The 13,782-nt window shown below is 35.6% G+C and overlaps 1 protein-coding gene across 11 annotated transcripts in view; it reads right to left on the bottom strand.

The window, feature by feature from the left end:
* Positions 1–13,782, bottom strand: part of Ppn (proteoglycan-like sulfated glycoprotein papilin) — a 121,102-nt gene that overhangs the window by 26,894 nt on the left and 80,426 nt on the right. For 8 of the 11 annotated variants that reach the window (XM_073074042.1, XM_073074049.1, XM_073074043.1 and 5 more), the window contains exons 11-37: positions 13,622–13,754; positions 13,153–13,332; positions 12,633–12,809; positions 12,072–12,257; positions 11,580–11,715; positions 11,058–11,188; positions 10,503–10,542; positions 9,872–9,925; positions 9,637–9,693; positions 9,299–9,343; positions 8,674–8,709; positions 8,418–8,447; positions 7,614–7,652; positions 7,065–7,097; positions 6,529–6,564; positions 6,338–6,418; positions 4,890–5,975; positions 4,669–4,746; positions 4,330–4,458; positions 3,763–3,973; positions 3,583–3,650; positions 3,270–3,506; positions 2,902–3,075; positions 2,443–2,560; positions 1,687–1,973; positions 865–1,041; positions 291–467 (exon numbers count right to left, since the gene is read on the bottom strand). In XM_073074042.1, the coding sequence (XP_072930143.1) occupies positions 291–467; positions 865–1,041; positions 1,687–1,973; positions 2,443–2,560; positions 2,902–3,075; positions 3,270–3,506; positions 3,583–3,650; positions 3,763–3,973; positions 4,330–4,458; positions 4,669–4,746; positions 4,890–5,975; positions 6,338–6,418; positions 6,529–6,564; positions 7,065–7,097; positions 7,614–7,652; positions 8,418–8,447; positions 8,674–8,709; positions 9,299–9,343; positions 9,637–9,693; positions 9,872–9,925; positions 10,503–10,542; positions 11,058–11,188; positions 11,580–11,715; positions 12,072–12,257; positions 12,633–12,809; positions 13,153–13,332; positions 13,622–13,754 (4,136 nt within the window). The remainder of the gene's footprint in view (positions 1–290; positions 468–864; positions 1,042–1,686; positions 1,974–2,442; positions 2,561–2,901; positions 3,076–3,269; positions 3,507–3,582; positions 3,651–3,762; positions 3,974–4,329; positions 4,459–4,668; positions 4,747–4,889; positions 5,976–6,337; positions 6,419–6,528; positions 6,565–7,064; positions 7,098–7,613; positions 7,653–8,417; positions 8,448–8,673; positions 8,710–9,298; positions 9,344–9,636; positions 9,694–9,871; positions 9,926–10,502; positions 10,543–11,057; positions 11,189–11,579; positions 11,716–12,071; positions 12,258–12,632; positions 12,810–13,152; positions 13,333–13,621; positions 13,755–13,782) is intronic. The other 3 variants (XM_073074044.1, XM_073074045.1, XM_073074046.1) reach the window with 3 other exon arrangements.

Here is a 13,782-nt window from a genome sequence, read left to right as displayed (position 1 = left end):
AGTGAGAAAAGTTGTTACATACAATATTAATAGTCTCTTATTCAGCCTTTTCAAGCATGCAAATTGAATTAAATGAAATGAAATTACATTATATAAGATTAAATTAAATGAAACAACTGTTTACAAATATTAGGTATATATGTTTTATGGTATGTACACTTGTCTGAACTAATCTACTGTACAATCAAAAATACTAATCATTTTCTCTTATGGATTAATAATACGTCCACCTCCATAAGTAAACTAGTTTCAACTGGCTAGAAGGACCAGAAAAATATAAAATGGTTTACCTTCAGTCTTGGCAGGTTCGCATTGCTTCTGACAAAGCTCTCTGCTCTCGAAGTTGTTAGCATTTCCAAGACAACCGCCGAATTCAAACTGGCCGCACTGTTCCCTAGTTGAGTCGTAGTACCAGCGGACGTGGCGGTCATCGCACGGGCCCTTCACCTTTGGTAGTTTGCAGGCATCTGGTAAAATGAAGATGGAGTATAAATCTGTGCTAATATTATCATGTGACAATGTGATGTGATGACGGTTCAAAATGAGAACGGTTATGGTCAAAGTCTCCAAATATAGATATGTACTCTTATACGTATGACTTATACACACATACGTAACACATGCGTGAAATTTTATTCGATACCTCCTTCTCTAAAATGTGTAGTTTATCATATGTAAAGAAATCATATGTGGATTCAGCTATAGATCAGGATTTTGGCGATACAATCCCCTTGAGCATTAGGTTAATAAGTAGTTAATTGTAACAGGCGCTACTTTGCTTTGCGTTAAGATTAAAACTACTTCGCAACAATCCGCTACAAATATGTATGATGGTATATATTTTAAATTATTTATTGTTCTGACCTTTAGGAGCGGGCTGCACGCAGACGTCCTCGCACTCCTCCTTGCTGACGAAGCGGTTGCCGTTGCCCTCGCAGCCGCCGTACCAGAAGCGCGAGCAGCCGCCGTACGTCATGTCGTAGAACCAGTGCACCGTGAAGTTGCGGCACGGCCCTCTGTCCGTCGCCAGCGAGCACGACGCTGGAAATTGACGAAGACGACGAAAATGACTTAACATACGGATATTCAATTGTCTTTTTATATAGGTATTATATTCATTTCTAATTTTATTTAATTCTTATATTATTTAATTACCAGATTTGATTATTGACATTTACGTAACCTGAAATGTGTATGTAATAATTTTAAATTTAATGTAATGTGAAAATTAGATAATGATTATATAATAATTAATTATGATTGAGGTAAGTAACGATGTATCTACTTGATTATAAATTTACCAATTAATCTGACATTTACTAATATATTCACTAAATATATTAATGAAATGCAATTATTTCTTCTTACTCTAACGATTTTAGGTATAAAACTGTAATGTCAGCCGTAAATATGGTTTAAATGAATAAAAAAAGATTAACATAAAAGACAAAGAAAAACAAATCCACTGTAACTTCCATTAACAACTTCTAGATCAAGACCTATTCAAGCTTTTACTTAACATCACTAACGATTCGTCAGTGTCATACAGCTTAAAAATTTTGGATTACCATTTTTCAGAACAAAACCTTTTAAGAATTTAATTTGTTATTAAATTAATGAATACTTTTTTTTGGAGTAAATTCCCACTAGACTACAAGATTTATAACGATATATTGCATGCTTTACCTTGTCTATTTTCAGGTATATCTGTACAATTGAGGAATCTCTCTCCCTTAGCCTCAGTAACTCCATCGGGACAGCATCCGTATCTGCTGTTGGAACAATCGCAGCCACTCCTATCAGGACCTTGAGCTGCAGTTTTTTCATCTCCACAGCATCCGAATTCGGTTTGTTGGCAGTGACAACCCTGTTGGTTAGGACCCTTGGCAACAGTGTTACCATCAGGACAGCAACCAAATTGATATGTGCTACAATCGCATCCCTCGAAGTTTGGACCTTGGGCTTCAGTATGCCTGGGAAAAAATATTTTAACTTCATAGAAAGTACAAACTAGAATTATTGCAAAAAATAAAAAGTCAGATTGCTCAATAATGTATGTTTCCCACATTTTAGAGGAATATAATTTCATCTAAACAGCAGTGATGATAGCCTAGTGGTTAAGAAACACCCTCGCCCCTCGATCGTGGGGTCCGCCGTTCAAATTCCAGGCATGCACCTCTGATTTCCAAAAATTATGTGCGTATTAGAAATGAATTATCACTTGCTTAAACGGTGAAGGAAAACATCGTGAGGAAACCTGCAAATCTGAGACTATTTAAAAAAAGTACCATAAAGTACTTGGCCAGCGCGGTGGATTATAGCCTAATCCTTCCCATTCTGAGAGGAGACCCGTGCCCAGCAGTGGGACAGTAATGGGTTGATGATGATGAACTACATCATATTGGGTATACAACTAAAATACAATGTAAGTATGGAATTTACCAATCTGGACAGCAGCCGTACTGCTTGTACTGGCAGCCGCAGCCGTCATTGTTGGGCCCACGGGCGATGGTCTTGTTGTCTGGGCAGCAACCGTAGTGCGCGTATTTGCAACCACAACCTAGAAAAAACTTTCATTAATTACACACTCCAAATAGCAAGGCTCAGTTGTCTCAACATCTTATTATTTAACTGTGTAATGTATGATCATTATAATATTCCTTTAGTTCGTTTTATGAATCTAATAGTAATGTTTGCTCATCTTGATTACCTGTGATCAGCTTATTATAGGGGAAATGTGCATTTGTAATCGATTTTTTAACTATAGAAGTTAATTGTAATTCTTTATTAAAAATGTGCTGATAAATCCATAAACAAATTAGTAAGATTTCTTTATTCATTCATTAGCCAGCTGATTTCCAGACTTTAAAATATCTACTTTTCAACAAAATAATCCCATACCTTCCAGACGAGGACCGTCAGCAGGCCTGAAGTTGTCGGGACAGCAACCAAAGGCGTACAGGAGACAGCAGCCTTCGAATTCTGGACCGTGCGCAGGAGTCTTCCCGTCGGCGCAGCATCCGTAAGCAGATGTGTTGCATGACATTACACAGCCTTCCATGTTGGTACCAGCAGCTAGTAAATTAAATTTCGGAAAGTGAATTGAATACTAAAAATACTACGTCCAAAACTTAAAATATTAAACGTATGTTTGCTGGTTAAACTTATTATGGCCTAGGAACGGATTGTGGTCTTGTTTATGGTCTTGAACTAATATCTCGTATTTTAAGAATTATATTAAGTGGTACTCATAAAATTAATAAATATACCTGGTGATACACCATCAGGACAGCAGCCAAATTCGGTAAGGTCACATGGACATCCAGAACCATCAAACCCTGTAGCCTTTGTACTGTTATCAGCACAGCATCCGAATTTGGAGTCTGCGCAGCTTTCCGTTATCGGTGTCGTCTCAGATGTCGTGTCGGATGTTGATTCCGATGACATTTTCGGTGTCGTATCAGTTTCCAACGTCGTTTCGGTTTCCGCCTCCGCTTTTGTTGTTTCTGCCATCAAATAATATAATAAGATACAAATCTTTTGAACTGTATCAAATTAAAATAGTTTATTTTATAATAATACCTGATTCAGGGCAACCTTGTTTCTTAAGTCCTTTAGCTTTGGTCTCCCCGTCCTTGCAGCAACCATATCTGCAACATACGACTTTTAAATTCTGGCCGCAGTAAACTTTAAAGTTCTATTTCGAGGAGAAACGGTACCTTTAAACATAGTTGAATTTGTAGAAGATAACCAAAAACTTACTTAGACTTTTCGCATTCAGGAACTGGTTTCGGGCATCCCTCCTGGTCGTTACCCTCGGCTGGAGTGGTATTATCTGATAAGCAGCAACCGTATAAGGTCTCGTTGCAGGGAACAACAGGACAACCTTGGTTCTTAGGACCAGCCGCTGGTGACACGCCATCTCTACAGCATCCAAACTTCGTGTCTTTGCAGGTCTTTGGATTTGGACAACCTTAGAAAATATATTGGTTTCGTTTTAGAAAATATATTGGTTTCGTTTTATACACTCGCATACTTTTCGAAATTTATTCTAAGCTTGTAATGCTGCTCCTCTTTGATGTCACTGATTCAAATTACCATAAGAGTAGCTACTGTCTCTAGTCTCATAATATTATTGTTATCTTTTTCTATTACTGCAGCGTTCATTCAAAAAGCAAATCAGCAACATGATAAAAAAGCAAGCATTTCCCGCTGTAACTAATGCATTTTTGTGCCTCACAATAAAACTATTTTAACCAAAAAAATATAACTGCAGTGGTACCACTGGCAATCCACAAATGGTTCTATGAATGGTTAAAAATAAGTTACCTTTATCGAAAGGTCCAGTAGCTGGAGTTCTCTTGTCTGGGCAGCATCCGAATTTACTTCTTGAACACTTAGCTCTCTTCCTGGGTTTGCAGACAGGCTTCTGAGTCGTCGACGTCCAGAACCTGGACGCTGTATCAACAGTAAGATAGATATTGAAGTATAAATAAATATTTATCAAAGGATTTAGAGCAATAAACGACACATTTTCACGTTGAATACCATTTTATAAGAACATTGAAGACACTGACATCATATTAAGAAAAAATATGATATAAAGTGTTTAAGAATAAATAATAATAATGAGTAATCATTTATAAGAATATTCATAATATAACATACTTGAAAGTTCGGGTAATCTACTGCTCGTTTCCGTGGACATTTCCGTCGTTGAAGATTCCGTCTGAAGTGTTTCAGTTGCTGTAAAATAATTAAATTATCATGGCCAAAATCAACTCAATATGCTGTAAAAAACCCTTATTTCCTTCCTTAATTTTTGGGTAAATTAGCTAGCTAGTATTCTTAAAAAAATTGATCATCCCAAATAATAAAAGAGGACTTACTTTCTGTCGAAGAGCTTTCCGTAGCTTCTGTGCTTCCAGATTCAGTTGTTTGATCAGTAGAGCTAGACGCAGTTGGTTCTGTAGAACTCGAGGCCTCAGTGGAACCTGATGAGCTTTCTGTTGTCTCACTAGAGGACGTAGATGTTGAAGTTGGTTCAGATTCTGCTGTTGTGGTGCTACTAGATTCAGTTGTAGTCTCTCCAGTGTCAGCTGTTGTACTGCTGCCAGCCTCAGAAGTTGAAGGTGATTCGGCTTCTGTCGTTGTGCTGCTGCCAGACTCTGTGGTGGACACGCTTTCACTCTCTGCCGTTGTACTGCTGCCAGACTCAGTGGTGGAAGCGCTTTCAGTTTCTACTGTTGTGGTACTACCAGACTCAGTAGATGAAACGCTTTTGGCCTCTGTTGTTCCGCTGCTGCCGATCTCAGTGGTGGAAGCGCTTTCGGCCTCCACCGTTGTGCTGCTACCTGATTCTGTGGTGGAATCACTCTCGGTCTCCAACGTTGTGCTGCTACCAGACTCTGTGGAGGCAGCACTTTCTGTCTCCAATGTTGTGCTGGTATCTGATTCCATGGTAGAAGCACTCTCAGCCTCCATCGTTGTGCTGCTACCAGACTCTGTGGTGGAATCACTCTTAGTCTCTGGCGTTGTACTGGTATCGGACTCAGTAGTTGAAGCAGTTTCCGTCTCGGCCGTTGTACTGCTCTCAGATTCAGTTGTCGAAGTTACTTCAGTCTCTGTCGTTGTACTACTTCCGGATTCCGTGGTTGAAGACTCTTCAGTTTCTGAACTCGTACTGCCACTCACTTCAGTAGTTGTAATATCAGATTCGGTAGTGAGATCAGATGTGCTCTCATCTTCTTTTGTACTTACTTCCGTAGTACTCAAATCTGTGCCACTTACTTCATCCGTTTCTGTAACAGTCGTTTCGGTGGAACCTATGCTTTCAGTTTTACTTAGATCTGTGCTTTCTGTGTCTGTTATAGTTGATTCCGTGCTACCGATTGAACTAATATCTTCCGTTGTTGAATCAGTGACACTGTCACTAAACGTTGTGTCAGTGACTAATGTACTATCACTGGAAGTCTCTGAAAATAATAGGATAATTTAAGAGCGAAGTAGATATATAAGCTTGATTGAAATGAATTATAACGATCTACTTCATATAATAATAAAAATAAGCCTCATTGTCAAATAATTACTACCCCTTTGCCTTTACGGGTTTCAACATCAACCCATTAGTGACCCATTGCTGGACACGGGTCTCCTCCTCTCAGAATGAGAAGGAATAGTCCATGGTCCACCGCGCTTGCCAAGTGCGTATTGGTAGACTTCACATACCTTTACGATTTCTTTGTATATCAAAACAAACCGTCAGTATGTAATTATATTTTAACAGTAAAGCATACAAAAAAGGCAATATTAAGAAAAATATATAATGTCAAAATACCGCTTGTTTCAGACGTTTCAGTTGAAACAATACTTTCAGTTGTTCCCTCAGTAGAATAGGTTTCGTCCGTTGAGATGGAGCCTGAAAAAAATACAAAAATATATTATTACAGTAATATATTTTATACTTTCGAAGATAATAAACTGCACGATATTACAACATTCAAACAAGAATTAAGCAATTATTCATACCTGATCCCGATTCAGTTTCCAACTCCGGGCGTGTTGCTGAAAAAGACATTTTATTGTTTATTGTTGTTTTTAGATCGAGATAGATAGATAGATAGATAGATAGAGATAGTTCATATACAACACATTATAGCTGAGAGGACATATATTTTATACTCGTAACGTAGGAGTAGTAGACTATCAAGCAATCCACCTGATGACAAGTGGCCACTTCGGCCTATGAACATCTGTAAAAAATCCCAGATAGGCTTAGATTCCTACCTGACGTTGGCCACAGATGGGCAGCTATCACTGAGGACTGAGTTGGATCTCATCGGAAAAATATGTCTCCCTTACCACACCATTTAAACGAGAACACAGTGTGTGGCGGTGGTGCCGCCTGAGTCGAACCACAAAGGGTTCTAACAACTTCAATATTATACAATTACTTTATTGACTGTAACTCATAAAGTAGGTTAGTAAGTAAAGTATAATTTCCTTCTTTTACTTTTTAGAACTTTAGAGAAGTCTTATATTGCTTGACATAGTTTTATACATACCTTTGTCTTCTTCTCCCTCAGGAGGGGCGGGAGCTGAAAATGTAAATATTTTTTTGTAATAAAATATTTTTTGCAAAGCGCGCATTTGCCTTTGAAATATTGCATGCGTATATACTTTTTTATAAACATATATTATTAGAGGAAAGTGGATGTCACACGATGTGTCTTGAAGAGGTAAAAATAGTACATAGGTGGTGCATACTCATTAATAAACGTAGAAAGAAATATGCAATTGCAAACGTATTGCAACATTTTCAATGTAATAATCTGTTTTAAAATTTAATCCCACTGTAAATAACATACATCTCGAGCCGTTTCAGCTGTTGTATGTACGCGTTGCTCTAAGTATATATGTACTATAAGTCTAATAATAAAATAAAATATTATATAAATATATGTATTTACAGATAGAAACAACTAATGATTAGGTTAATACAACTCTAAAAGTAAAAACGCTATTACCACACAATAACACTTTACTATTACATTGTGTGTGTGTATAGAAAGCATTATAATAATATATTAGTAAAATAATGAAACCAGTCTTACTTATTGGATAGTCGATCTTTAGCTTTGGCGGTCCCGCATCTGAAAACGATCATATTATATCAAGAAAGTTGAAGTAGAGTTAATATTATACATAACGAGAATTTTTGTCTTTACTTTAATCATAAGGAGGTACACTTTTTATTTTAATTGTACATGAATTTTTAAATTTTGTTAGCACCTAGATATTGTCGGGTAGTATAGGCAGAAATTACCTTGTACTTTGCAATTTCTTAATAGAAAGACAAATCACTTCAAATGTATGGTTTTATACTGTACACATATTAAAGGAACATGTAGTCCACCTGGTGGTAAGTGACAACTGCTGCACATGGACATTTCTAATCAACCCGAGATAGGATTATCTACCGGAATCACATTTATTAAAATATACGAAACTAACTCAAACTTTTAGAATAAAATTAAATAAATAACTAATTCATATGTGCATGTCAAATAAACACAGACATGTAATTGCATACATGCACTCACGCGTGCATGCATGCAATTACATGCACTCACGCGTGCATGCATGCAATTACATGTCTGTGTTTATTTGACTATCTTGCTTAGGTTCATTAAATGCATGTGTGATTTAAATTAATTAATTTTACACTGTTTTGGTTATATATTGACTACCATAGCGTAATGATATCCTGACAGCATAATTATTACATTCGACATAAAAAAAACATTGTTATTGCAATGAGACTTAAATTCACTAATTAAAGTACTAGTTGCCTTTGTTGTGGAAAATTAAAAGTCCGGGATCTTTTATCAATAATTCTTAATATAGTTAATACATACCATCATAATCTTCGTCGGATGTAGTGGAAGCTGAAATTTCCAATATTTTATTTTAATTATACTTTTTGTGAAGTAAGTCCATTTTACTTAAATTATACTTCAAGAAAGTAAACAAAAACTTCCATTTTTCGGGTCTCATATTCGAAAGATATAAAGAGGCCTATACACTAATTTTTCGCTATTGGACAGGTAATAATGGGATATAAGAGCTTTAGAGAATTCTTATTATTTTATAAAACAGTTAATTAATACAAACCTTTATCTTCGTCCTTAACTGTGGTGGAACCTGAAACTATCACAATTTTATTTTAATTACACAATTATTATGTACTTTGTAGGTAGCTACCAAACATTGCATGCTTATTTTATTTTTATACAGACAGCCATAGAGCAACATGGTCACCGCCTTAACCCCTAAGGGGACGAAACACAATTTTCGTATTCCGTAAATTAAGAATGCAAAGGATATGAATTTTCAGAATTGGACATGAATACAGATACCTATATTAAAAATATTATTATCTGATACTTTTGGTAACCGATATTTTGTTATTTCGGATTTGTATGCTTCCCTGTCACAAATCTTATTATAGGTCTTGTAGTGCAGGTATCAGAGAGAAATATTATCTTTAAAAGGCATTTGAGACCGCGTTGCTCTTAGTACGTGATATGTATTGATATATGTATATTAAAAATAATAACCATTCATAGATGCAGTTAATAATTAAAATAATTTATCTTACACCATTGAAAATATAATTTTTACTTTTTCATTCCGTTACTACACAATAGTACTAGATAACATGCTATTGTTGGCATATCACAGATTAAAGATAGTGTTATGGTAGTAACTGTTAATTAAATATTTAAACCAGTCATACTTATTTGGTAATTGACTTTTATCAGGGGTGGTGATGGGGCGGATTCTGAAATGGTTTTGTCATTTGAATTACGATAAATAAGCGAACATTTAACATAACGAAAATTATTCACTCTACTGTTACCATGCTTTGAATATTCCTTCGCTTACCCTCGCTATTTAGAATAGAATATTAGAATCTAAATATTTTTGCAATCCAATAATATCGAAATATTGATTGTTTTGGTTTCATTAAAAGTAAGAAGTTTAAAAAAAAGTATGTGTTATAATTTTCGTAAGTATAAGTTACATACAAAAACTGAAAATGTATTTTTGGAAATAATAAATAAGCAATCATACCCAAATCCGATGTCGTGACCGTCGAGATCGAATCATCTGTAGTATCCGTAGTAGGTTCTGAAATTTTACTATGTTTTAGTTCTATATTGATATGAATGATTTTTTCATAGCTTTATCATTATTACTAACGTGATAAGTAATATAATTAAGCAATCTTTTACACATCAAGTTGACTAGTATACCAAACTAGAGGTATGGAAAGACTTGTTATTATAAAAAAGATTAACTAATTTACCTGATCCTGATCCAGTTTCAAATGAGAATGAGAATCCATCTTCACCAGATCCCTCTGTAAATAATTTATATTACAGTTTAAATCCATTTTAAATCAGAAAAGTTCTACAATAGCGCATAAGCTGACATTTACCCAAGTTACGTGTATCAATCATAAGTATCAATAAAGCACATTACATGTAACGGGTATATGCAATGAAAGACTTGAATCCAGCAAGTTATTTCTAATTAATTACAAGATCTCCATCTACATCGTCCTTGTCATCTGCCGTTTCCCGCCATAATCCCCCTTCTTTTTAAATTACGAATACATCGTTACGGCCAATTAAATATAATATATTTGATGGCCAGCATTATTTTTAAAAATTTCGAGAGAAAGATTTCAAACTATTTTTAATTTTGTTTATTTTTTATAATGTTGAACTAATGCAATAAAATATGCGACCTTACACACAGTGTATAATTTGAAGACACCATTTTTTTTTCAGCGGTGTGGTAAGGAAGACCTACTTATCCGAGGTGTTACAACTTAGTCCTTAGGGATAGCAACGCATCTGTTGATCACAGATGCAATATACTATTGATATAATAGACATTATAATATTGATGTAAAAGAAATAAAAGAAGCTCACCATCAGTTGTAGACGGGCTGTCGCTGAACATCATATCCAACTGAAAAGAGGAATTGGGTATAGTATTTATATCAATAAAAATAATATTTATAATTTAGGCATTTATTACGACGCGTGAAAAATGAAAAATTTATTAACTTGCGTGAAAAGTGTGCACTGGTTCCATATGTATTCGAAAGAATTTCTGTGTTTTTTTACGGATTCTACCGGTTCCATATTTGAAAATATTTAATCTACAAGCCATTTAACGTATTAAAGATAAAAATTTGCCAATTTCTAATAGAGTGTTTGCGTATGTGTGATATAATAAATGAACATGTAAAATATGTTAATGTGGATGAGGTGCCCAAAAATTAAATGAAGCAATGAATTCTAAATTTAATGTCATGTTTGTTGAATAACACACTGTATGAAGTTGCGGTGGATGAACGGGGTACCTGTAACACAGGTCTTGAACCAAGTACATGGCTTTTGAGACTTGTAAATGTGACTGTGTTAAGATCATTAAAATATTTTTACTTTTTATTTTTACTTTAATTCATCCAACGTAGTTACCTCGGTAGTTTTACTTTCTTCGGGGTCAGCCTCGGCTCCCACTTCGCTGTAATCTTCTTCTTCACACTCCTCGTAATCGTAATAATCGTCCATTATTGGTGTGGACTTTGAGTCAATTGGTAATATGTCGTCTGCGATGGAAAAATATAACTGTGAATTATTTTGCCTCAACATAAAATCATAATTCAAGAATCTAAATAAGTTTATTCTTATCTATTATCATTGTCGTCAATAATATTTATTAATATATCATTATACCTATATTATATTATGCTTTATAAAATCGTGCATCGTTATTCAAATTAAACTTGGTTCCAAAATTTTATCTCTATCGATTGGGATTTTATCTTCTTTTAAGTCAATTGCAAGATTTGACTCAATATTAGTATTAGTATAGTAGTTGTAGTAGTGACAAGGCAAAACTAAATTGTGAAAATGACATAAATGTAAAATTACTTTCCTTTTCAAATAATTAGTTCCAAGCAGTTGAGTATATTTGTAATAATAATTATTTTAACTTACCCTCGTTACACGGGCCCGTGTTGCAAGATTGCAACAGGTCTGGTATGGAAGGCTTGTGGCAGGACTTCGCCTCTTGGTCCCCGCTAAGACAAAAAACTTGCCGACTTTGTTCACCACCACCGCATTTTTTGTCACACTTAACGAAAGAAATAAGACATAAGTATTTAAAAGTAGAAAAAATTCAATAAAACAGTAATTTCTTAAACAGTATTATTTATGATAAATGAAACGCCAAAAGATACATGATAGATATATAATAAATCCCAAATTATTGCGGAATTATAATTAACCATAATCTACAAAATAGCCCGTAAACAGTGGTGCTATAATGCTAACACAATAATAATTCACAAACAAGTATTTATCACCTTTGAGGTTCTGATAATGATTTACCCCCATATTTCCTAGCAAAAGTAGACATACATTCATCTTAAATTGTGAGTATAACTTGAAAACAAAATTTTATATATTTAGTATTTGTCGTGCCCTTACCTCAGACCATGGCCCAGCGAACCATTTAGCAGGGCACTTTTCCTCGGGTATCTCGCAGGGCTTAGTGTCTCTATACTTTGTCTCCGAATCACATTTCTCGTCTTCCACTTTCATAACAGACGTGCCGTCGAACAAGCCGCAAAAGACTTCACGAGACTGGACGCCCTTGCCGCATTCCACTGAGCACTGGAAGTTTCATGAGAATTAGATACAATATTAATTTGGTCGCAAACCTCCTCACAAGATGAGCAAGACCACAGACCGGTTGTTGGTGCCACCTAATATCCCTTTGAGAAAATTTGGGAAAAATGACATATTAAAGATTCTTTGGCTCTTTGTTTGTGCTGGCTGATTAAGAAAACTATTATAAATTTTATATATTCATGCAGTCCAGTTGATGTTAAGCGTATCTTTACCCAATTTCATGTACGATAGAAATTAGGAATCCTACCAAAACTTTATTATATTGGACACCTGCAATGCCGCCGCAGTCGAACCACAGAAGATTCTAGCTACAAAACTCCTTTTAATAACAAATAATAAAGGAAACTTGTTACTCACTTTTCCCCACTGCGTGGCGTACCACTGCGCATCACATTTCGGTAGCTCAGACTTGTTGCAGGGTTCTTCCAGTATCGGTATTGGGTGGTACGTGCACAGCTCGAAGTCGACTATCGTTCGGTCCGTAGTTGCACACTTGGCCAGGCGCGTTTTTTTCGTTGACAGGCACGTGTCACACTGGAATTTTAAACGCGATTAAAACATCTTCATGTAAAATGTTTTGTATCCTACGTGAGTTAAAAATATTATCTGGACTTGAATACTTCTATAAAATAACAGATTTAACAGTGATGACTGTTCGAATTCTGTTCCCGGCTGGTTAAATATCTAAATTACATATTTTGGGAATCTACATAGTTTATCTGATGTCCATATACTTATCGGAACGGTCACAGAAATTTGGAAAAAAGTATATCTACAGTTTGAATGCACCAAAAATAACAACAGTTCAAAGATGATCGAAGTCGAAGATGATGAAAGGAAAGACTCCTAACCAGACTAATTCTCAGCGAGAACTTACGCCAGACCACTCGGTGAGCACCCAGTCAATGCCGCCGCAAGGGTGAAGGTTGCAGGGTTGTTCCGAAGACGGTTTCGTGTCACTGCACAGTTGGTCGTCGAACACTTGTACTCGTCCGTTGGTTTTAGTGTGACACACAACTTGTCTGGTCTGTTTCCCTTCTCCACAAAGTTTGTCGCACTGAAATAAGAAAAATGTCAGGACTTGTAACCTAATTATGTCGTATTTACAATTACTTTTTCCCAAGCCCTTATTTTAGATTTGTTAGAACTAAACATTTCCAAATCTTTTTGGTTGTCAAGATGGAACATAATCAGACATCATCAGTTTTGATTTTAAAATACGATGGAACTGTAATAAATCATTTTAATTTACTTATAAATTGAGATCATTTTGTAGAATACTCGTATACACATATTTTTTAAATAGCAATACTAATAAATTTCTTCTTTGATGGTCTCGTACTTACCGGTTTCCAGGGGCCCGTGAACCAAGTGGGACATGTGGCGTTCCGGTTGCACTCTTCGTACACATTCGGTTTAGGACCGAGCAGGTCAAAGCATTCCTTGTCCGAGACCACAGATGGGAATCTGAAATTCACTCTGAAAAAAAGCATGGATATGTGTGTAC

Source organism: Epargyreus clarus, unplaced genomic scaffold, assembly GCF_041222505.1.
Source record: "Epargyreus clarus isolate Ecla_fem2 unplaced genomic scaffold, WU_Ecla_fem_2.2 ptg000006l, whole genome shotgun sequence".
NCBI lineage: Eukaryota > Metazoa > Arthropoda > Insecta > Lepidoptera > Hesperiidae > Epargyreus > Epargyreus clarus.
The sequence above is the reverse complement of the archived record's forward strand: the minus strand, read 5'-3'. Positions and strand labels throughout refer to the sequence as shown.